Source organism: Varanus komodoensis, unplaced genomic scaffold (genome assembly GCF_004798865.1).
Source record: "Varanus komodoensis strain SLA01 unplaced genomic scaffold, ASM479886v1 scaffold2, whole genome shotgun sequence".
In the NCBI taxonomy this organism is placed as follows: Eukaryota; Metazoa; Chordata; class Lepidosauria; order Squamata; family Varanidae; genus Varanus; species Varanus komodoensis.
The window spans coordinates 59,028,032-59,053,122 of record NW_025335568.1 but is presented as its reverse complement, the minus strand read 5'-3'; the positions used below and the strand labels follow the sequence as shown (position 1 = coordinate 59,053,122).

General features: G+C 44.0%; 1 protein-coding gene across 1 annotated transcript; it reads left to right on the top strand.

The window, feature by feature from the left end:
* Positions 1–388: 388 nt before the first annotated feature.
* On the top strand, positions 389–24,422 carry LOC123022875 (neuronal PAS domain-containing protein 4-like). The gene is made up of 8 exons (XM_044428972.1): positions 389–504; positions 7,132–7,334; positions 11,261–11,376; positions 12,329–12,434; positions 19,406–19,658; positions 20,099–20,208; positions 21,645–21,786; positions 23,423–24,422. The coding sequence occupies exons 1-8, from the start codon at positions 389–391 to the stop codon at positions 24,420–24,422; spliced, it is 2,046 nt and encodes a 681-aa protein (XP_044284907.1).
* The last annotated feature ends 669 nt before the right edge of the window (positions 24,423–25,091 follow it).

The following is a 25,091-nucleotide window of genomic DNA, read 5'->3' as shown; positions in this document are numbered from 1 at the left end:
GAATAGCATTGGCCTTGCTCTAAAGTGAAAATGGAGCTTTTTTCCTCTGCAGTTCAGCAATGCAGCAGGAACGATTTGGGGGAAGCAGATGCCAAAGAAAGGTTTGGGGTGCATACTGTCTACCCCAGCCTATAAGACTTACATCGCCCTCCAGGTGTTTTGTTATGACCCCCAGCATTCCTGGCCATTGACCCTGATTACTGAGATTGATGGGCATTGTAGTCCAGAATATCTGGAGGGCACCGGTGGGAAGGGGAGAATGGGCAAGGGCATTACACGGGTACATGAATCTTCAAAACTTTATTCCAGCCTTGAACATCATGTCCTCCTCAGGAGAAGCCCCATTCCCTCCCTGCCATCTCAAATCTTTCCATCCCTTTACAGAACCATGGCCATCTTATGTGAAAGCTGCAGCAAGCCAGTCAGGACCCGGAGCTGTGTCTCTAGATGCCCTGTGGGGGCATCGGTCTCCAGACGGATGCTCAGGACCCCAAAGCCCTTCAGGTCAGAGACTACCCCACGCTTTCCTTCTTCCCTGATTTACATTAGAAGGGGTGTTTGACGGAATTCCCAGCACAGATTCATTTTCTGGGTGCAGAATGTCTCCTTTGGAAAGCAGTGGGGCACCTCTTTCGCCCAAGGTTTGACTTCAATTTCTGAGACCTTCAAGCCACCTTCAAGTGGTGGGCAGGGCCAAAGACCAAAAAGATGGGCCCAAACAACAACAAAAGCCCCACACGTATTTTTCTTCAAACTCTTACAGCTAGCAGAAAGGAAGCCTTAGGAGAGAGGTTCGACCTTTCAGAATGGCATCAGATGCAACAGCACAAAACCTGAGAAACCACCAGATGTTTGCCAGTTGGGGAAAAGGGGGCAGGACGATCTGAAGAAACGTAGATGGCCAGATGTGGACCCTGGACCGAGGCTCCCCAGCAAATGTCCCACTACATTTTCAGCAGCATAGTGAGGTCGGAGTAGAGCAGCCGACCTCCATCTGGACTGTCCAGATGTTTCAGACTTCTACTGCCATCAGTCCCTGCCATCATGACCAATAGTCAGGAATTGTTTTCTTTTTGAATTCCTATTTTGCATATGCAAATTAAAAGAGCAATCAATTAAAATGTACAATTCATCAGCTAAAGGTGCAATCTTAGGCACTTTGAGACAGAAACACATCGTACAACTCCCAGCATGCTCCAGCCAACCTCCCTCCCACCATGGCTGGCATGATGCTGGGGTGTCTTTGGTAGCCAGGCTTTGATGCCCAGTGAGTAAACTTGATTAGTTCATGCTGACGTTTTTGGGTTAGCGCAGCTGTTCTGAGACATCTGCAAAGCAATCGCTTATTCTGTTGGGACAGGGAGATGTGCTGAGCGCTCAATGCCAGGAACTGCCCAGAGAGCAACCTGGAAGAGTTCAGCCAATGCCAAGCCTGGCCTGTCACCTGTGGCACAGCATCAGCTGGCAGGAGTTGGCTCAGTACTGCTAACTGGTGAATCACTGAGGTGGTAAATCTATGCATGGCTGGACTCCAGGATGAAGCTGTGTCTCTCTCTGTCTGTCTATCTACCGCATCTTTCTATAGCCAAGTTCTTTGTTAAAGGAGACTTTCAGGGACTATTGTAAAGTAGGAACTGTTGGATGCCCTTCCCTGAAGGTTTCAAAGAACCGGTGGCTGAATGAGCATCTGGTCAAGATGGTTCTGCTGCAGTGGCTCCTTAAATGTGGACCATCCTAGAAAGGTTTGTGTGAACAGTTGCAGCCAGATGTGTTGGACTACGACTTACAGCCACCCCAAGGATGCTGGCTGGGGATGGTTGGGAGTGGTGGGCCAGCCGCATCTAAAGGGCATCACATTGAGGAAGCTGGCCTCAGTGAGTGCATTTAGAACTGCAACTTGAGAAACATCCAGCGTAAGATGCATCGTGAGCTATGTTCAGGTTTACTGCAAATCTGAACTTGGGTGGCCTATTTGCTGGTCAGGGTCTGTCCTCCTGGCCAGCCAGGACCTCCGAGGCCAGAGCCCCCTCTCTTGTCCAGCCCTCCATATTAACTTGAAGTATAAGATCACAATCCTGAACATGCTGACTAGGGAGCAAGTCTCACTGAGTTCCCATTGCCTCTGAATCGTCAACACCCTTAGGATTCTTCCAAAACATTGTTTGGTTCCAATACATGTGGAAGGATGGCCCCCTGGTGACCTTTATGGGGAATATCCTTGGGGTGGGGAAGCTGATTGGGGGTGCATCTGCCCAAGGTTTTTCTTGCCTTCTTGCACTGCCTCATTCACAGAAGTTTATAGGAGGTTGAAATGGCTTTGTATTCCACTTGTAAGCCGCCTACCTTTTCCTTGGCGCTATAATCATCTGCAACACCACTGCAGTGCATCGGCACATCACACTTGACCACACTCACAAGGAGGGGCCAACACTGCAAGCAGCAGAGTTGCTCCATATGGACAAATCCCTTCTAGCAGCTTTCAGCTCTACCAGAAGCAGGCTTTGCACAAAGCTACTGGGCTAACTGTTCTGCCTGCAAGCTTGCAATTTAAATAAACTCCGTGCATAACCTGATTGCAACCTCAGGCAAGGATTTTATGTTGTGAGCAACCTGCCTCAAACATGACATTTTGCAGGGGGTCCAGATGACATCCCCCAGTTGTAACTCTCCCATGGTTTTCCTACTGCCTTAGAAAAACCAGGAAAAAATTGTAGCAGAAAGAGTAAAGGCAGTCTTGGTGAAGAATGCATTTTGATTGCAAGCACCAGGACCCCTCCATCTGGAAGCATAGCCAGCAAATAAGTCAAGAGACTTCAGTGGAGCAAAATTGGTCCTTTGGCACAAATGCATTTGTGTTTTAACATACCACCATCCTTGTTTATCCCTTTTAAATTGGATACTAGAAAGCTGCACTTCCTATGTTTAGTTCTTCTAACCCTGTACAGTCCCAGCTCCAGGGGACAGGAGTGCTGACTCATGTCACCCAGCTTGCAGCCCCTTGCACAGATTAACACCTCACAGGGCTGCGTGCTGGTTGTCATGGGAACCTTCACATATAATCCTGTGGTGCAAACTGAAATTCCATGCCATATGGTCCACTTTGGGCTGCACTGGATCCTCACGAACCCCTCTGCTGTTTCTCTGTTCCTGGGCCTCTTTGTGGTGACTAGCAGGTCTTCCAGGGAGTCCTGTGCAAAGAGGAATCACCAAAAGGAGACTATCAGGGTTACATCCAATAGAAGCATCTGCTTCCCAAGAGCAACTTGGTTCTAGACAAGAGCTGCTTTTTCCAGTTGAACAGAAAGCAGCCAGAGACACCATGGAGGGACCCCCTGTGCTTAAACTTATTGTAAAGAGGAGAGCACTGTGGCAGATGGGGCTTTTAATCTCAACCCAGCATGAACGCTGCACTTACCTAAAATAATCTCCACTGCAAAACTATTATCCTTCTTTGTGTCTGATTCCCTATTTTGTTTCATTTTGGGTTGCACCAACTACTTGCCCAATTGAACAAAATTTTGTGCAAACCATTTCTTATACAATGGAGTAAAAGTGGTGAGATCACCATTGAAAGAAGATGATGCTGTCAAGCAAAAAAACACAGCCCAAGTTGACTCAGCTCCTAAAGGACTAAAAACTCCATAGAGACAGGTATGTGTAATTCAGCTGGGGTGGCTCAAGGGAGCCACCTGGTGGCTCAAGAAGATCAGTGCACCCCCTGGAGTTCCCATCAAGCCCTGGTATAATCCTACTAAGTCTCCCACTAACTGTTAACCAGTTGTTTCCTTCCATCTGCTAAAGGCCCTTTGGCTCCCTTTCACACAGGGGGGCATGTCAGCTGGCCATTCCTGTAGGCAAGCCCAGCCCCAAGCTAATGGGAATCACCAGCTGAGGTTCATAAGGAGACAAGGCTGCCGAAGCAACCGTGTGTTGCATCCATCATTGATGTGGCAGTCTCTCATCCGCAGGCAATGCTGTCTGAGGCCACAGGGCCTGGTGCAGCAGTCCCCGCTGCCACCACCCACAGTGAAACAAACCTCATCTCCTCAGTTCCCAAGCGTCCTTGGTCCTTGGGAATGACTGGCCAAGGATCCCTCTGGGGTCCTCTGTATTCTGCATCCAGTGCAGAGCAGGTCATTTCAGGTCCCCTTTGTCTGTCTCTCAAGGGCATAAGCCAAGCTTTCTTGCTGAATCAGGTCATGGGTCCATCTAATCCACATCCCACTTCCTACAGTGGCCAACCGGATGTTCCGGTGGGAAGCCTACAAGCGGGTCACGAGGGCAATTTGCCAGTGGTGGAGGTAGGGCTGCGGGGTGGGCGGGATCCCCTGGCAACCACCCAAAGCACGAGAAGTGGTGTGGCCAGTGGAAAATATGCTCAGCAGCAGCACCTGGGCTGGCAGAGTCTTGTGAGGTTGAAGCAGCCATTCTGATTTTAAAAACACACACGTTTTCTAGTCAAGGAGCAGCTGGATGAGCATATACGTGGTTACAGATGCTCCTTTTATTTTTATTTTAAATATGTATGATCCTGCCCTGCAACAACACGGTGCATATTCCCAAATAAATGTGCCTGATAATTTCATCAGGAGTCGTGATGGAAAATGCACATTCTCAGAATATTCTTTTGTGAAAATCAGGTTTTGTAAACAGGTGTGTGTGTGTATCTCTCTAGTAACAGGAATATTGAAGCAGCTATAAAGCATGAAATGGTGGGGAGGGGAAGAGAAATGGTAGTTGTGTGCTTCACAACTGAGGTAATATATGTGGCTGTCTAAACCCTCACCCTGCCCCTGGGATAGTGTTTGAGAGCATTAAATCCAGAGTCTGTGTTTATTCTCTAAGCTGCATCCTTGGCAATAACATAACCCTGCTGTGGAGGCATGCTGCTTCTGATCCTGGAAGTAACATATAGCACTAGTCCTCATGACTAGTAGCCATTGATAGCTTCATTGATAGCCACTGATAGTTCCATGAATTTGTCTAGTCCCCTTTGAAAGCCAACCAGTTTGGTGGCCACAGCAATGCCTTGTGGTATCAAGTGCCCTAGTTTGACTATCTAGTGGATGAAGGAATGCTTTTCTTTTCATCTGTCCTGAATCTCCCATCACTGAAGCTCATTGGGCCTCAGACACAACTATTATGGCTGGCATGGGAGCAAGTCAGTGGACGGAATCAGTGCTGCTTCGGCCCTGCTCAAAGCAAAGGACAACAGTCCCTGTTAGAAGTTAGTTGCCAATCAGTGACCGTGGCAACAAACTTTTGCTCTGCACAAAGTCCTCTCGGAACACAGCTTCAACAGAACTGGTCCCCTCCTTTTCCACATTTTCCAGAGAATGCAGTAGGATTTACCTCTGGGTAAATATGCATGGAGCTGTGCAAGTATTCAGACCTGTGGCTAATAATAACTTTCTCTGCCACCTTCTAGTGTGCAGAGCACTTAAACCCTTTATCATTCGTAGCTTTTACAGCACAGAATGAGGACCATTAATATTCCTGTTTTATATGCGAAGATACTGAAGCTGACAGAGAATGGTTTGCTCAAGGCCATGCAATGAGCTCATCATGGCTGAGCAGAATTCAGGATTTCCAGCCTAAGGAACTATTTGAATGTCAGGAAGGCCCTTGAGACACAGCTGAAAAACCCTTATGTGCCCCAGTAGCTCCCGGGGCGGGGAGGGGGGGCATTTGAACTTTTTCCTACACAGCAGGCCTAGTCCTGTGTTAAGTCTTCCTACCAGCCGGTGGCTGACTGGAATAGGAGGCGCTGGTGTGAGGACTAGCTACAGCAGCCTTTCCCAACATGGGTCCTTCAGAGATGTTGGAAAGCATCTCCCATCAGCCCTGAGCATTGGCCTTGTTGGTAGGGGTTGGCTGACATTTGTAGGACAAAAACCGTGTGGGGGGATAGCACCCTCTAATATTTTGTAACCTCCCTTATTGTGACCCAGCTGGCACCAACGTGGATAATTTTCAAGCACTAGGCTAAGATTGCCTTCTGTGCCAAGGCATTCAATGCCATTTATTGGCTTTAATTGATTTAGGAGGCTTATGTCTGCTATTGTTTGGTTGATTGAATATATTTAAATTCTTAAACGGGTTTTAAATTCTGTTTTCAGTTTTGTAAAGCAAATGTTATACTGCTTTTATTGTACCTATATTGGGTTTTATTGGGTTTTTTAATGAATTGCTAATGATTCAGAGCTTTAGCTGTTAGGTGGTATATAAAGGAAATAAACAACATTTTTCAATGTGAATTGGTTCTCCTGCACACTCAAAATGGAGCAGCATTCAATCATTCGAAATCCTACTTGAAATATTAAGTAGTACATGTACCAGTCTGAGATTTACCATCTCAGAAAATTCTGGTCTAATATGGTCTTTTTTGAGCAGCTTCTCAAAGGTACTTGGGGCTCCTTGCTTTTCTGAAAACTGTTGAAATTGTCTTTTCAGTGGGAAATCACTTACACTAGGAAAAGATTTTAATTTCCATCCGAGTCCCTCACTGTGCTATTCTCTCACTGTGCCATTCATGTTAGAAACATCTCAGAAATGTTTGTTGATTGCACATCAGAAATGTTCCTGTGTAATGCTTGGTTTTCATATTGACTGAAAAGATAAAGTTGTTGCAAGACTATTTTACCACATTTGTTTCCTGTGGGGAACAATTCACTGCACCGTATGCTGAAATACGGTGAAAGGGGCCTTTCCTCTGTTCTGAGGCCTTTCTTCCAAAATGGAACATTCCTGTTTGGACCACAGCAGGATACATTCTTAAGAGTGTAATCCTTGCATCGTCTTCTCAATCTCTTTCTAAGTTTAATTGTGCCTGGATGAAAACTGGAACAGGGCCTTACGAAGGGCAGGTATCACAGCCATTTTTAGATGGAAAGGTATTTTTACCCTTCATTTTCACATAAAACTATGGAGGTGTGAAACCACTGTTGGCATGCAAAGTTTCCACATTAACACATCTGCAGCATTAAGCCTGGGACTGCAATTTAAAAAAACTACCATGCTTTGTGAACATTGAGGGTGGTTGTGTGAATCAGACCTTCAGATCAGCCAGCGGCAGCAGGAGTGTTTCAGCGGCGTTGTCCAGTCATGTCTTCAACCTCTTGGTTCATGCAGGTCAACCAAAGGCGCTTCCAAGGCTCGGCGGGATCAGATCAATGCTGAGCTGCAGACCCTGCGCTCCCTGCTTCCCATCTCACAGCAAGAGAAGGAGCGCCTCTCTTACCTTCACACCATGGCTCTGGTCTGCTTCCACCTACGAGAGACTCAGCTGTTTCATCCAGGTAAAGACCCCCCCCCTCCCGCTAGACCTGCACTGAGCAGCCAGTATAATGCCATTGCCAGCGTGCTGGGTTCCAGTCTCCTCTCACCATGAGCCTCGCTGGGTACTTTTGGGCCAGTTACTGTCTCACAGGCTCGCCTACCTCGCAGAACTGTTGCGAGGATAAAATGGGGAGAAATAAAACCATAGGAAGCACATTGGGGACCTTGCAAGAGGAAAAAGAAGAAAGGCAGAAATGTAATGAAAGAAAGTAACCTCAAATCAGGGTGGCCATGTGTCCTATTTTCTAGAGGACAGTTCTCTGTTTGAAGGACTGTGACGTCTAAGTCCAGTGGAGAGCGAAAAAGCGATACGAAGAAAGTGCAGAGACCGCGCAGCTGGCAGCACCTGCAGGCTGAGCAAGGCACGTGGTCACAGTCAGTCACGCTGTCAGAATTATTTATAATGGGTGTCTACACCAACAGGTTAGCATACACACATTGCAAGCGAAATCTGCCCTCTTTCATCTTGCATTTTGGGGGTTGCATTTCCTTTTATTCATGATGCATGTGCAGCCACCCTATCCCTGCTCAGACCGTGGCCTGGTTTCTCAAAAAGTGATCTGGCACTTCCTAGGAAATTTTGATCAACGGCTAGAAGAGATGTGACTTTTTCCATCTCAGCCCTGTGCATCCCCTCTACAGTTTTTGCACAGCTCTAGGTATGGCCAGATGGGAACCAGGTAGGGGTGGGAATTTACACTTCATGTTCATCTGCTACCCATTCCCCTAAATTCATACCCTGCATCAAGAAACTAAAGGGAAAAAAACTCAAAGGGCACTGAGTGAGTGAGTGAGTGAGTGAGTGAGTCTGTCTGTCTGTCTGTCTGTCTGTCACCTTCACATTTGGAAAGAGGAACATTTAGGGGAGGCAGTGGCTGGGTTGGAAGGTTTAACTGACCCCATACCAACATGAGGTGGTCCAAATCTGGACTGGGGGTCTCCTGTGCATACACCAAAATAAAAGCGAAAGAAACAGCTCAAGACTGCATTTAACATAAGCAGCTTTGACTCCTAGTTCCTTTTCGCATGCACTGCTGCCAAGCCAGGTCTCCCACATTCTTTTGATCTTTGGTGTCTAAATGCCAGCCTTTACATTTCTGTCTGATGAATTTAATCTTGGTGGGTTTGGCCCAGCAAGCCAGCCTGTCAAGAACATTTTGAATCTCTTGACTCTGTCTTCCTCCTGCCTAGCTTTGCTACCTCTGCAAATTCGTTAAGCATTTCATTCCTTCTTTTTTGTTTGACTGTGATTGATTCCAGCACTCTCTGCCTCCTAGCTGGGAGCCTTCCAAACTTAAACAGGAAAAGTCCAGCTGCTGTCCTATGGTGGTGAGAACAATGGCTAAGCCTGCTGGAAAACAACAATCCTACAACAACAAAAGTCGTGTTTATTGCTACACTTACTGTATGCCTGACCTTTCTTCCACTGAGATCAAAGCAGCATCCTCGGTGTACTCAGACAGTCCCCCAACCAGACCTGAGCAAGATTTGGACTCACTTAGCTTCAGCCAAGTTGCACCTTCTTGTGACTTCAAGCTGTTGCCCCAGGACAGGGATGTTGAATTTCGTTCAGCCTAAGGGCCAAATGCAATTGCAGAGAAGCCTAAGGGTAGGCAGCGGTAGGCACCACCAGAGGAGGAGGATCAAAATGCAAAATATCTCAGTACCCTGTCACTTAAAACTCTTACTACCGGTAACTGAGCCCAAGGAGAGGCATTGCCGGTTTTTGGAATGCAGGAGGAAACTGCATAAAAGCTGAAAAGCCAACAGTTTGCTGGTGCCCCTTTCCTACCTGTGTCTGCTGTGAATGTTATTTAAAAAAACCTGTAGGGAATTCTGGTTATGGATTTTCTTTGTTGTGCCTAATTGCACCGTATCCCTTGCAGGGGGCATAGAACAAGCAATAAAGAGCAACCTTACTGTGCATGCAACAGCTGGCTTTACCAGTCCCCACATGGTATTCATCATGGTGTCCCCAAAGGTGTCTTTTACCTTTAGACATTTCCTGTCTTCCCTTTCACTCTTTAAAATTTCCTCCTGAGGTTCAGCACAACAGCCAAGGTGCTTTAGCTGCATGTTAATTTTTGTTGGCGTGTCATTAGATCACATGGTAAAGTGAAAGAAACAATGACCTTGGTATTGTTCTTTCATAATTATGTTCCAAGATGGGCATGTTCTGTTCTGCACAATGTATTACCTGAGCGATATTGTTCTCTTCCAGTCTATAATGCGGTGGGAGGAGCTCACTTGGCAGAAAGCAGTAAAGACCTAAATCAACCTCATTGCAACTGATCCTGCCAAGAGAAAAATTCACCATAATAGCTCTGATTAGGAGAACTGACTTGATTGCAGTCTGGGATGGTGACTTAAGACGGTGGCTGGATCTGCATGACAGGGTTCACTGCCACCCATGATGGATTGTCATGTTGTAAGAACGCAGACTGATTTCCTCAGGGCGGCTTGTCCGTGAGCAGCCAGCCATTCCAACATCCCATGGTTTGCTCCAGGGGTTCTTCTACCCACACTGGGTTGTTATGCTGTCCAAAGCGAGACAACTGGCCCCACTGTGGGTAGGCATCAGCTCATGAGCCCCATGGCAAGAGCAACACTAGGGTATTTTTAATTATTGGGCACAAAAATTGTAATTGTTTCACATTATTCTAGTCACCGTTCCAAAACAACAAGCAACTGGTAAGGGGCAGCAGGTTCCAGCTTTCTCTGTCTGTGCTGGCTCATGTTCTTCCTCCACAAAGAGGGTAAGCTGTGAGCCTCTGTGGATAACATTGCTGGCCAAGCTACACACATACAGCACTAAACTAGTGGCTGAATGAACAAGCAGCTGCATTTCTACCACCCCTGCAAACAGCAGCCACAAGCAATCCCAGTCACGAACCACAGTGCAAACGAAGGAGTTTAACCTTTCCTTCCACAGCACATTCCCCATGAAAATTGTTCCCCCAAAGTTGCAGGATGGCATGGGAGGGAAACTCCATCATGCTAAATAGCAGCTCCAAAGTAGGAAGGAGGCGAATTTTCACTAGGATGATGGTGGAGCTCCCCCACCTCCACTTTTAAAGCCATGGTCTCAATCTTGATCAGCGATCCCACAACAGACCATGAAGCAGTAGAGTTGGAAAGGGCTAATTGTCACGAAAAATGATGCTCATAATATTTAAGCTACTTGTCACTCTTAATATGGCAAAGCTTCGGAAACTCATAGGAGAACTGGAGCTCTGAAAAGGTATCTTAAAACAGGAGAACCCAGAGAGTGATTGCCCTTAAAAAGGACTTGCAGAGGTGCTTAAATATCACTAAAACATAATGGGATGTACACTCATAAAAAGCTCATAAAACTTCGGCAAGTATGAGAAGCAAACTGCAGTTCTGACTGCATGTCGTTTATAGTAGGAGTAATGAATAGGTAGTACTAAGACCCACCAATGTAGACACACCCGAAATCTTTGTTTATACTGATTTTGCTACCTTACCTTTTCATCGTTGCCTCTCCCTCTCTCTTTATATATTAAAATAACAGGCACTAACTGCCTCTTTACTTGGAACAGCTCCACACTTTACACAGCAAGCAAAATTACTAGAGTCATGTTGGTTTTACACTGGTATTTCCCATAGCAAACACACGAAGTATGAATGATCTATCTGCATTAGGCAGGTTGAATGTCTTTTAGCCTAAGGGTCAAATTGCATTTCAGAAAAGCTCTTGTGGGAACACATTCCGGTGGTTAGCAGGGTCCTACCTTAGCTGAAGCAAACCATAAATGAAGGAATATCCATAAAGTAAGGTAATAAAACAGGCAATTCATCAAGCACAAAGGTTTTGGTTCAGTGGGGATCAAGCTTTTTTTCCTTCTCCCAGGCTCATGTGATAACATGGGACATGCTCCGACTCTTCCTGAAGCTGCAGCACTGCTGGATCCAGAACTGCTGCTTTCCCTCCCAGGGTTCATTGTGGCTCTCACTGCAAATGGCAAACTGGCCTATATCTCAGAGAATGTGTCCCACTTCCTTGGTTTTTCTGTGGTAAGTCCAAAGTATCAGATGTGAGGCACTGCCGTTTTCCTTCTTATGTGCAGAGGATGAGAAAGTAGAACCTGAGAAAAGCATGATGAATGGAAGCTTGGGATCTTCTGAGGAGGCCTCATGGCCATCTCAGGATCCACAATGTTATGTAAAAGACGGGCTTCTTGGTTGTCTGCGACATTCTCCTACTTGTGGTCTGAAGCAGAAACTGTGGCAAACTTTAGATGTCTCCAGAAGAGGCACCTGTTTACTCAATGTGTCTCAGAGTTATAATTACATGTTTTGTTTTAAAGCTTTTGTAAAGTTTTTAATGTATTTATTGCTTTTACATTGGTTTTTATATTGATTTTTGTGTATCTTTTATGTAAACCCAGTTAGGGATCTTACGAAAGCAAGTTATTGGCACCTTATTAGTACCTTAGTTATTAGTACCTTAAATAACTACTGCACTAGAAGGACTGGCTACTACTGCACTAGAATTATTATTACTGTTACTGCTTCTCCACATTATACTACCAGATCATTGGTCCTTCCACTGGAGTACCATCTATACCAGTCAGGAACTTTTCACCAAAGTCTAATTTGAGACCCTTCCCAACCTTTTGTTGCTCAAGATCCTCCTTTCAACTGGAGAACTAAAAGATTCTGACTGGGAGCTACTCTGTGCAATACACGCTCTCTACAAATACACAATGGCTTCTACTCCCCAATGGAAAATTCCAGAGAACCAGTGGCATAAGACATGATGACACCTAAGTGGATTAAACAGGGTGATTTGCTTACAATCCGTATAGCTTTTATTAAAATCCTACAGGTGCCAGGTTTCCTTTAAACTGTACCTAGGCCTTGTGATTACATTTTCAAACTGACATGGCATGTATTTCTAACATGGTTCCAGATATAAATAAGTCACCTACCATTGAATTGTGGTTTTCCCCTATTCTTCTTCCAGGTAGAACTCTTAGCTCATGGTGACTCCATCTTTGACCTTCTGAACAGCTCAGCAAGCAGGATCATGCAGGAGAAACTCTGCTTTGCCCAGCAGCATCCAGGCACTGGTAAAAAACAGGGAAACACTGGGGAAAGGTCTTTGCAGCCGAGAGATAGTCAACGTTTATGTGAGGCTACCCCATCATAGCTTGAAGAAATATACTCCAATGAACAAATACATTTATTTTATTTATTTACAGTATTTGTATAAAACTCCATATCCAAGCAAATTCCAGAGTGGAATTAAAAAGTTAAAACAAACAGTAAAGCATTAAAATAATTAGAATAATAAAAAGATAACATTAAATCTGTGTCTGGTCAACAAGAAAGCCTTCCTGGAATAGGGCTGTCCCTAGCATGCCCTGAAAACAGCATTGTGTTGACACCTGCCTGGCCTCCTGAGGCAAGAAACCCATAAAAATGGGGCCACCACAATGAAGACTCTCCTCTTGGTAGACTCAAGTAGGACCATAAGTCCACCTGGAGCCATCAGGAGGATGTTCTCCAATGACCTCAGTGGCCAGGAAAGTTGGTAAGGGAAAAGGCTATGGAGAGCCAGTCTCTCCTCACCCCAACCTCTATCTTTTCTCCTTCCCAGCAGATCAACAGGAGGTCCCTAACTTTACAGCTTTGTGATACAAACAGTGTGATGCAAAGATGACTAAAAAGGAACTTCCATCAAATTAACAAGTCAGCTAATTAGGTATTGGGTATAAATGTATTCCAGACTGAATTCCCCTCCTCCCTTCACCAACAAATAGAGAAGCTCCACCCTCAAGAAGGCTCCTGCTGCTTGTGGGCCACATAGTGGGAATGCTAGACATTACTTGATTGGTTAACTCTCTTAATCTGGCATCCAATAGCAGGGCTGATTAATTGTATCCCTCCCTCTCTGGCCCTCCCAATCAGAGGTGGCCAGAGGTTCTCACCAGTTGCTTGGCTTATCTTGAAGCTTGCTGGCCATGGAGATTAGCTAAGAATTCCAAGCCCTCTTGTTCTTCCAGTTCAGAGTCTGAGGTATTCAGTCTGGAATTCTGTATTTTGGGAGAAGCAGGCCTAGTTCCTACCAAGGCACTCTTTTAGGCATCTTGATCCCCAGTTGTTCAGGACTTTGCATGCAGATATTACATTTTTCACATTTTCAAAAGAGTTTATTGTACTAGCCCAAGGCCCTGACAAATACCGTTACATCAAATGTATGAGCCGAGACAACAAAATGAAGAATTTCAAACAATATAAATAGATTAAAATATACTATGAACAGAAATTCATCTTAACTTTGAATATCCAATGCAGTTTATAGCAATTTTGTGTAATTCTCTCCTCCTGATGTTTGACACCAAAGCAAACATAGCAACTCTATGTGTTATATAACTATTAATATCAGTTAAAAGAAAATAACTGTTTCTGCCAAGGCATTCCTGTATCCATATGATAGCAAGGGTTTCATATGGAATCCGTATATGGAGGACAAATTAGCATGCAATCTACCATCTTCACTGTGATATAAATCACAGATACATAATCTGCATTCAAAAGGCACCTTGCTATATCACCCATCCAAAACTGCAGTTTGTCATATCTTGAAATCACAACTCAATAAAGGCGTTTCTTAAGGAGGATGGTCTCAGTCTGAACAGATAGCTGTTTGGGAAAGAGGAAATCACTGAGAAAATTTAGAGATTTTAATTAATTTCAGGTCCTTACTAGAGTCTATCCAAAATATCCAATCCCTTAATTGTCTCTTATCCATAGTAAAGATGATATTCAAATTAGAAATATAGTAGCTACATGCCAAATTACTGAGCATTGACTTCCTGATATGGTTTTAATTCATTTCCAAATGGCACAAAGCTGGAACGCGTCCGTTAGAAAGAAGAGCAATTCGTTTAAGATACTGCAGTTTAGCACAGTCTATTCTTGTCCTAATTGATGGGCATCCTGAGTCTGTGCACAAGAAAGCTGCAGGGGCTGTGGCAGGAAGACAATGAAGTTTACAAAGGAAGTGTTCTGCACCAATTCCAAAACATTTTGGGTAGTGCTGTCAATCTCCCAAAAGCATTTGTGTGATTACGTTGCTATAATAAACTTTCAGGGTAGGTTCACTCAGCTGCCCGCCTTTGTTATAATAAAATTTCATTAATGCTGCAGTGGTGTTCTACACCTTCAATTTTACTGCCATCCTATGCTCTGCGCAAGTATTAAAACCTTAAACCTGGCCTTAAACCTGAACGGATGCCAGTGCCATTCTTTTAGCAAGGGAGTTGTTTGCTGAAAGGCGGCAGCTCCCAGTAACAGCTGAACCGCTGCCTTCTCCCTTATGCAGCCCGTTAGTGAGACCAAACAATGATCTAAGACTTGCACGTTCCCCACCCCTCCACATACCATTGTTACAGGAAGACAGGATTGTGTGATGGTACTTAGCTGCAGATCTCCCCAGGACTGTTCCCAGTGGCTTCATAGAGATATTAAACACCACTGGGGACAGAACAGTACTCTGTGGAGCCTCATGGCTTCACTGCAAGAGGTCTGAGGAATAATTGTCCAGTGTAACTCTCTGGAAACTACCCCAAAGGTAGGACCAGAACCACTGTAACACAGTTGGCAGGTTCGTACATAACAACAAGCAATGGAAGGAACTGCGGGCAGATGGTTTGTTATTATCTCTGAAACGAGCAACCATAGTGCAGTATGGTATGCTTGGTCTCCTTGAAACCACAACTTGTTCTAAGGTTTCCATGCTTCACCATGGTTTCTTTTGCAGTCTGAACCGAAAAACCACACCTCTGTGAGGTTTCCATGTTTTTACCATAGAGCTTTGAGGCAGGAGCATCCACAGCTGCAGCAGAAGCTCCTGCCTGCACTCACCACTCTTGAAATCTGCTTGGTGACTGCTGAGCTGCAGGCAGCAGCATGATGATTGGCTCCTCCACACTTTCTGTCTTGCGGGATGTGGATCTCTGAGACCAGCCACAATGGGAATGGGATTTAGCCAGCAGTGTGGCATCATGCCACACCACCTCCACCAGCAGCAAGCACAGAGATGGCCATGCTTGGTGCTCTGGTCGGCTCTCTGCACTTTACTGGAGCAGTGCTTGGAAAGGGTTGAGTGCCCAGACTGGAACCCTCAGGAAAGTCTGCCCAGCAGGACATGCCCCCTCTGTCATGGGTGCCCACACCAATGCTCTCCACGGACCTGGCTGCTGGGGACAGGCAGCTCCTGGCAACATGTGAGGTGTGTGTGTGTGGGTAGGTGGGTGTGCATGCACACTGTTGCAGAGCAGGGCAGCACAGGGGAGGCTCCTGTAGTGCTACTCTAGAGCAAGAGTGCTGTTCTACTGAGCGCAGTTACTGAGCGGCCCAAAAACAACCCGCCCCCCCGGCACCAAAAAAGGGGCAGCTGGCTGAGGCCACACCCAAGGGAACATATTTGGCCAATGAGTTGTCAGTATTTGCTACTGGGCATTAGTTATCAAATACCATTTGGACCAATGGGGGAAGTTTTAGTTGTGGTCATAGTACTGCCTCCTTAAGGATAGCAGGCACCACCCTTTTATGCAGAGATGTGTTTACCACTCCCTGGAGCCCCCCAGTTGAATCCCCTCAGGTAGCTTCTATCCATCAGGAAGGGCACGGATCGAAAGAGCACATCGGCCACAATGCTGGAAGCACCTTACCCACATCATCAGGCTGCAGTAACTGGAACTGATTGCACAAAATTGGGCAGATGGCCACTTCAGACACCTTGACTGCAGCTGCACTAACAACATTAGTTCAGCATTCTCTGCTCTTGATCCACCTGGGAGTCATGAACAGTACCTTTAAAGCAAAAATGCTTTGGCTTTGCTCTCACTGCCTTTCTATACATACACTAACCTACATTGTTTGATTTCCAGATGGTTTGTGGTCATGCACAATAATATGTTCTTAAAGTATTAAATACTTCACCTCGTATTTGAACACACTGTTGTATTTTATGGTTTCATGTTTTGTGAACCATCCAGAGAGTTTCAGCTATTGGGCAGTATTTCAATGTGATTGATAAATTTGGGCACAGACCTGTGGAGATGAGTAGCACTTGTTTAGACGCAGAGTGGGAAGAACAGCAGGCGCACGCTTTGCCTCCTTCTCATATCCAGCTCTGTATTTTCACCAGAAAGCTGTTCTGTGCTGTCTGGTAACAGTGTCTGAAAGGGAGCAGAAAGGACGCTAGAGCGGTTTCAGGATACAAACTTCCCTCTTTAACCCCTCTCCATGGTTATTTTCCCAGTCGTGGGGAGGTGCTAGTGCAGTTCTTTCTGCAACAGCTGCAAGGGGACAGAGCTTGCAGCTCTGAGATGGCAACATTGAGATTGAATTTAAGCTATTTGTCTGGCCCCTTAGACACTGTCTAGGGGCGACAGGATTGTTTCTTTAGCAAATAATAAGAATAATATATGAGCAACATTGGACTATGTACTATTTTTAATAATTATATTTTAAGGTCATCGTTATATTTGTATTGTATTTTATGTATATTTATTTTTTTTATACTGTCCCATTACAGACGTCTCGGGACGGTTTACAACAACATTAATAAAATAGAATAAAAATAGAAGTAAGAGTATGGAACAGCATCCAATGTTAGGTATAAAAGCACAAATTAGCAATTAAAATATTGGGAGAATAAAAAGGTTTTCGACTGGTGCCGAAAGGAAAGAAGCATTGGCACCAGGAGAACCTCTCTGGGGAGTGTGTTCCACAGTCGGGGAGCCACTGCAGAGAAGGCCCTCCTCCAGATGGTCACAAGTGTATTGTTTTAATCAATTTTAGTTATTTTGGTATTCTGCTTGAACACTACTTTTGGGAAAAAAGATGAGGTATAATAATAAATAATAGACTTCTGTAATGTGCTCTACGTGGGGCTGCCCTTGAAGACGGTCCGGATACTTCAGATGGTGCAAAATAGAGCTGCCAGGTTGCTGACGGGGACTGGGCGTTGTGCTCACATGACTCCAGTCCTCCGTCAGCTTCAATGCCTTCCCATTGAAGTCTGGGCCCAATTCAAGGTGCTGGTTATCACCTACGAAGCTCTTAACGGCTTGGGACCTGGTTACCTAAAGGAGCCCCTGCATCCTTATGTGCCCTCCCGCCCCTTGAGATCAGCGGCAGAGGCCCTTCTCCGGGAACCCTCTGTGAAAGATATTAGGAGGGTGAGTACCCGGAGGAGGGCTTTCTCTGCGGTGGTGCCCAACTTATGGAACACACTCCCCAGAGAGGTCCGCCTGGCGCCGTCGTTATTTGTTTTTCAGCGCCAGGCCAAGACCTTTATATTTAAATGTTATTTTAACTGTTGATTTTATTTATTGATTTTAAATCTGCTACCAGGATGTCTCCAGTATTTTATGTATTTTGTTTAGAAATATATTTATTTATGTATTGGAAACTGCCCTGAGGCTTTTGTGAATGGGGAGGCATACAAGTTGTCCCAATAAACAAACAAACAAACAAACAAACAAACAAATAAAATATAATAAAACTAGGATAAAATAACAGAATTCAGAGTAAAATTAAAAGCGGAAAGCCAGAGTAAACAGAGCAATGATAAATGATTCAGGGGGGTGGGCGGGGAGAAAAATCATCCAACATCTTTCTTTCAGACAAACACCATGGACCTGAACAGCAAATCTTTCATCCATCATCTTATTAAAAACACTTTACAAAGTTTCTATAACATACATTCTATATTAGTATTATTGAGATCTTTTTTCTTCTCTTGCTCTCTATGCTCTTAATCAGTGTTACTAGCCAAAATCTATTCAGGGAGATTGCCAGAACTGTGTGTGCTACTTAGTTCCTTAATTTTTTAATTAACTAAAAGCCAAACCAAGGGGGGAAAACCCAGCTATTGAAAAACTGAAAGGATGAGGTGACTATTACCCAACTCATTTCCCTCTGGCTATTTTCCATGCCCAAAATTGCATCTCCTTAGTCCCAGGGAAAAAAGTGGGTAAAGAACTAGTAAGATTACAATTATCTTCTAGAGAAGACACATCAGCCGCAACCAAGGCGTAAAAGAAACTTAAAGAACTTTTTCTATAAAGTACTGCTTTATATTATAAGAAAATATAAAAAGCAAAGCCTTCAAAAGACATCTCAAATAACTGGGAGCATTTTTGTTGCCTCTTAAGCACAACCAAAATTCTGGCTCAAAAGGTGTTAAGCCTCTGCTTCAAGCAGTTTCTCACTTCCTTTAAAATAGTGTCATGCTAACTTACAGCAAAGTCTAAAGTCGCAAAAGCTTTAAGCAGCCATACTATTTCGAAAACTACTCTAGGGCCTAGAGAATGTAAAATTTTTCCTGCAAAATTTCCAAGTGGGAATTGGGGTGCTGTATTGGCAACTCAAGTTAAAAATTGGAATTAAATGCAAAGGAAAGTAGAATTGCCAAGTGATTGGAACAAATATTCACATAGCCTGCTCTTGGCTCTGCAGAACTCAGTCTGGTGAAACGGTTTTTCAAAGCATGAAGCTAGTCAAGTGTCACTGGAGACCTGCTAACAGATTATCAATTTCTTTTTCAAAAGGGCAAAGCTACAAGGGCCAGTTCTAATGTTTGGATCTCTAAACAAGGGAAATGTGAGTCAGATACATGTGTGGAGATTTCTGGATTGGCTTAGCAGTAGTGAAGGGTCATGGTCCTATTCAAATTTTGCAACATATGCACTGTTTTCCTACATAAGAAAATTATATCTCCACTGGAAAAGAGCTATTCTAATTTGTGAGATATAATTCGTATTCATTCTTACTGACCAATCATTGTTTTGTTGCGCTGAATGGTTTTAGTACATTTACTCTGAAGAGTTTCCCCTAATAGGCAGCCTATAAAGCTTTTAAATAAATAACTTACAAAGGCCTCAGACTTGAATTTAAACTTGGGAATCATAGAAATGATGCATTGGGTTTTGCATAAGGACCCCTAAAGTTACTTCAGTCTCTGCCAGAAACCTCCATCAGAGTTTGAGTTTCAAGTATCCTTTTCTCCCACTAACTTCTGCAGAAATTGAGTTCACCGCTGAAATGCACACTTCGAGAGCCTTTCGGGGGCGGTATGGACAGAACCGCCCTATGTCCCTGAGAGGCAGATTCCTCACACCAGATGTAGAGTTGACTGCCTCCTCTCCTGCTTTGACTTTTGTGGCCTTCTGCACTCCAGTTGCAAGTGTCTTGAAAGAAGCAGATTGTTCTTCGCAGAGCACTTCATTCCAGAGCTGGCACACACTGGATATGAAGGTCACAGAGATGACAGAAAAGTAAGAAAAATCTGCTCTTTGTGCATTTCAGTAGGCCATTCTGTCTGAGAGTTGCCAAAATATCAGGAAAACAATTGCTTCCTGCCCCTTTATTGTGATGGGCAGTTGCTAGCAGGCAAAGCTTCTGACCAACATCTTTGTTACTAAGGCATGCGGATCACACTTCTAGTAGCCACACAGAAGCAGAGACTGGGGGGAAATGTTGGCACCTCTATTCTGGTTAACGCTTTTTCTTATTACCGCTATACAGTTTCTTTCTTTTCATTTATTAATTACATTTATATTCTCCTTTCCCATTAAAATAGTACTCAAGTTGGCTAACAATAATAAAACATCTGAATTAAAGTATATTAAAGTATCTGTTGTGCTTCCTTACTTCACAATATTAAGGATATAAATGATTAAATTCTTCAATGTTTCCCCCCTCCCCTGCATATCAGTGTTATTTACCATCTTGGTTATCAGAGAGAAGAACTAATTGGCCTGTCTTGGTACAGTCTCCTACATCCTGAAGATACAGAAAGAGCTGCAGAGATGCACAGGACTCTGAGTGAGTATTGTGCCTGAAACAGACTAATCACAGGGAAGTGGAACAGAAAAGTATGCTTCTCTAGGTCCAGAAGTAAAGGAATGATTACATAATAATGTTACACCAGATGGATGTGGGTTTGCAGCAGTAGTTCCCAGCTTTGGGTCCCCAGTTATTTTGGATAACAGCTCCCTAAAACCTTGACCACTGGTGATCCTGATGGAGATGATAGATCTAGCCTATGGACTCAAGGTTGGGAATCATGGAATATGGTGCACCCCCGCTCCCTGGTCCGTATCTTTCTTTTCATCTCACATTTGATTTATTATATAATAATATAATAGCACAACCCCTAGGCCAGGGGTCTCCAGCCATTTTGAATCTGTAGGCACATTCAGGAACTTGAGAAACTACTGTGGGCACCAACACAAAATGCTTAATTAGTTGATCACTACTTTAGCATTTACCTGTTGGATCTAAGGATTTTAGACCAAGTTTTATTTCACAGCACTTTTGTTTTGTGCCTATTGGACATCACAACTTCTCTTTAATAACTGATTGTCTAATACACACTATTTTAAATTATTTGCCTACTTCATGCAAATCAACAAATGGAAGAGAAAACAGAACTGTATCCTTTTGACAGCCAAAAGACTGACATTACAAAACTGGAAAGATAAAGACTCACCTACTGTAATGCAATGGATGAGGACTGTTACAGGGCTCTCAGTACATGAAGTGGGTATACAGGCATCACCTTCAAATGGATATTTGGATATTTGATTTTGTTGAAGCCTATGAACAGTTGCGAGAAAGATGCATGCACATCCTATTCATAGATAGGATGCATCCATCCACATAGATTTTTTAAAAGGGAAAATATAGATACATTTTCAATTATTTGTGGGTACCACTTCATGGATGCCATTGAAGATGCCCATGCAGACCCCTGACTTAGGCTGTAGATTAGAGTCAACTCCAGGGTTGGGGAACTAAATTAAGAGCCAGTTAACAACCCAGCTTTCTGTGGACTAAATGATACCAGGGGCTGTGGCCATGTTCCCTGATGTCATTTCATTCCTGGCCGAAGTGCTGGTTGGATGGTCCACTTAGCACATTGTCCCTGGCCCATCTACAACATTGGGGATTATGCCATTGCCCTACTCTAACTGCTGTTGTAAGGATTATTGAAGTAATGTATTTGAAACGTTTTGAATACTTAGAAAAGTGGTATCTAAAATCTGAAGTACTGTCATTGTAGGCATGCAAAATTTCAAACCTGAGCATGCTCTGGAAGTATTATAAGTCATACTTGTTTGAGCTAATTGGGAATCCTAAAGGCTGAGTCCCAAAGTCATCACTGGCCTTTTGTGACATTTGTGAATGTAAAATTGGTACTGATTTTAGCTTAATCTAGGCTAAAATCTAGCATTACTTTTCCTTTGTTGTAATTTCAGTGAATGATGCTACTAGACACAATTGGCATGTTGTAGTCCGTCTGCTGTGCAAGGACTTGAGCTGGGCCTGGGTGCAAGTCACTGCATTAAGGGAAAATGAAGAGAGACAAGAGCTGATTACTTGCAGCAACCACATCCTCAGGTAAAAGCATTCACTTTGTAGGTTTGGGCAGGCAACTTGTGGCTCTACAGATGTTCTTGCCTACCACTTCAATCAGCTCTTGTGATTGTGAGGGATAATGGGAGTTGTAAGCCAGAAAATCTAGAGACCAACAAGTTGCCCATGCCTGGTCCAGGTGGTATTCAGCAGAACTGCAACAGTAAGTGTTTAGTCCGAATTTGCCATGTTTGCCCAACTCATTTTATATGGGGCATCTACATGACACTGTCATCCCATCATTTATCCCCCTGTATTTTCCCTGTGGTTCTTCTACCTAGTCCAGCATGCAGAAAATGCAATGTTCAGGAAAAGTAGTAGTGTTTGGACATGTGCAGTGATATATCAGAAGGTACACTTTTGCTACTCTTCACGATTAACTTTCCACTGAATATAATTTTATCATTAATTCCCCAAAGCCCTCTTATAACTAGAACTAAATACCTTTTAGGTGTGTATGTGTTACATACCCATATATTAGCACAATCATGCTTAAATGAAAGGAAGTTAAAGCAGTAATCCTAATCCTGCACCCCCCTCCCATAATGAATATGTTTCCAGGGATGCTGTTCATGCAGCTGCAGATAACGTGTAGCAGTGCAGATGGAACAGGTGAAAGAAACCATTAACAAATGTAAAGACACAAATTGTTTTCAAATAGTGACTTGGTATATCTAGCAACTGAGCCATGAAGAAGAGGATAGTAGTGTTAACAAAACCTAGCATGGAAGAACATTATTTTGCTTCCTAATATCAAGGTGATATGCAGATCCTTCCAACACTACAGCATGGGAACAGAAGAACCTACAGTAGGAAGTTCTTCTAGTCCTTTTCTGTACGGAGACCAGCACAAAGGGACATTTTTATCAGAGGCTCTATTGCTAATATTAAACAGATGTGAGTGTGTAGGGGAAATGTACATACTAGGTCATGCAAGAACTAGGTCATAGTAGAACAACCATAGTGCTCATTTATATGGACAGTGAGCCGCTGACTGATCTTATTCAGGGAAGTTCTTGGGGACAAAGTTTCCCACATATGAACATCTGATTTGTTCCATGAAAACAATGACAGTGTAATGTAATCCCTTATCCACTGCATGTATGTGTGCTATAAATACTCTAAAAAGTGAAAATTATTTTTAACAGTACAGAATCTGGGGAACCAGGGATGCCGACGGCTTCTATTGGCTGCTGAGGATAGGAACCGCCAAAAGAAAGGGTTTTCCTTACCTTCACAAAACTGTAGTTCCAACAGTTCCTTGGCAGAAAAAACCATTGTCTTTACCAGCAATTCCACAGTGTTTTAGTCTGCCTGGTACTGCACAAACATCTCATTTCCTACGTCTACAATTTGAATTGGCTCCAATATAAATAGGTTTTACAAATGGCTTCTTTGGTCTTCTATACTACAATATTTGCAAGTGATGCATTCTACTATAAAAGGTGCTGTTGGAGTCTCCACAAGCTGGTAGCTCTCTTATGCCTTCAGACTTTGGTTATGCCACATCAGTATTAGAGGTCCATATTTTTTATGACTGCCGATGTCAGTAACATCGTACTGGTATAACCTGAAGTGCTTTTTCCAGTGCATGCTTGACTTTTGTTTTTATTCCCCACAGGGAGGAAGAGGGCCTCTATATCCAGAGCCAAGACCGCCAGCATGGAACTGTTTCTCCAGCTACCCTAGATCTCAGATACTATTCCAGAGAAACAATGCAGCAGACAAAGCCAGACAAAGTCAGCCTTTTCTATCAAGAACAAGCACTGGTCAAAGACAAGGCACTCAAGTACAATCCCTGCCAGCTTCTTGATCTTTCTGAAGAGAAGATGCTGCCTACTTCCCTCCAGCCTCTATTACCAACTAGCTTGCCTGTCCCTAGCATGGGTGCCAATGCAACCACTGTGCAGGGGACTCAAGAAACCAGATGTCCCATCCCTGCTGGCTGGAACAAGTGTTCCTCCTGCCCAGACAAAGCAGGCAGTCTGTCCCCCTTGAACACTTGTGCTCTCAGCTCCCCAGAAAATGCATATTCTCCTGACAGCAGCCCGTCCATGAACTTTTCTCCTTTATGTGAAGAAAGACCACCTATGGGGATGTTCTCAACAATGGGTTCAAGTCCGGATCCAGACAGATGGGCCATCAATATTCTGGCTGAACAAATCCATTCCTTAGCTGAAATCTTCTCTCAGTATGCTAAGCAGAAACCTCAGGAGCCTCCCAGCATCCCTTTGTCAGCTGGACAGTCTACTGAGGACATCAACATGGTACCTAGACAGGGCTGGGGGCCTAACGGAACTCTAGATTTCCCTGAGGAACTCTCTGTGGATGAAGAAATCATCGCCAACATCTTAAGCAACATCCTAGACCATGATAGCCTGAATCAATCCACTTCAGAGCTGGGATCAGTGGGCAATGCTCATGTGCCAAATGCCGAGCCACAGATTTCTCTGCTCCAAGCACCACTATCAGAAGCAACTCCCTGCTTGGAGCAGTGCTTCTTCATGCATCCTTTGTCTTCCTCTGTATCATCTGATTCCCATGTCCCAAGTTCCCAGTGGGATTGCAATTTCTATACTGCACCTCAACAAGGTAGTGCTCTTGCTTCATCATTATTATAGTTTGTGTAACTAATAAAGCCACTGAGGCTAGAATCATCCTGCTCAGTTTATTCAAGATATCCATAAACCACATGATCTTTCAGTACATGAAAAAAATTAAAAATATCCAAATCTATGAGGGGTGTTTAACTACAGTGACCCAAACTACCCAGAAACAGTGCATCCCTGGAATTTAAAACAATCTGTGTGTTTAGTAATCCCAAGGATATGTTTCACAGCAGCTGCTGCATGATTTGCCCATGTATGCATCCAAACTGAAAATAAGAATTCATATGCGAGATTCCTGGTTCAGTTAAAATGGAGAGCACTGTCTCCATCGTTGGAAAATGGGGCCCCATAATAGCTGCAGTGGGCTAAAAATAGTGCCGACAGGCAGATATACTAACAGAGTTAAGACTTGGCTGATCTCTCCCATTCTGCAACTTGTCACCTTCAGTTCAGTTTGAAGGTTTAACAGAACACAGAATCTCAGGGAGGGGCAAGGGTGAAAGTTATTCTGCTAGAGGGAACTTGCATGATTAAAGATTAGGTGTATACACTGGAGGGAAAAATGAGATTCCTTTTTCCTCCTCTTGGAGAAGGCAAGGTCATCATTTACAGTATGAAATGTAAATGTTTTACAAAGCAGCTCTTACCCCGTACCATCACAACAGGAGGGTTTGTCAGATA

Coding starts and splice junctions, on each gene's coding strand:
- LOC123022875 (XM_044428972.1), top strand. CDS start 389: ATGGCCATCTTATGTGAAAGCTGCAGCAAGCCAGTCAGGACCCGGAGC. Junction 11,377..12,328: donor ACTTCCTTGGTTTTTCTGTG/GTAAGTCCAAAG, acceptor TTCTTCTTCCAG/GTAGAACTCTTAGCTCATGG. Junction 21,787..23,422: donor TGCAGCAACCACATCCTCAG/GTAAAAGCATTC, acceptor TATTCCCCACAG/GGAGGAAGAGGGCCTCTATA.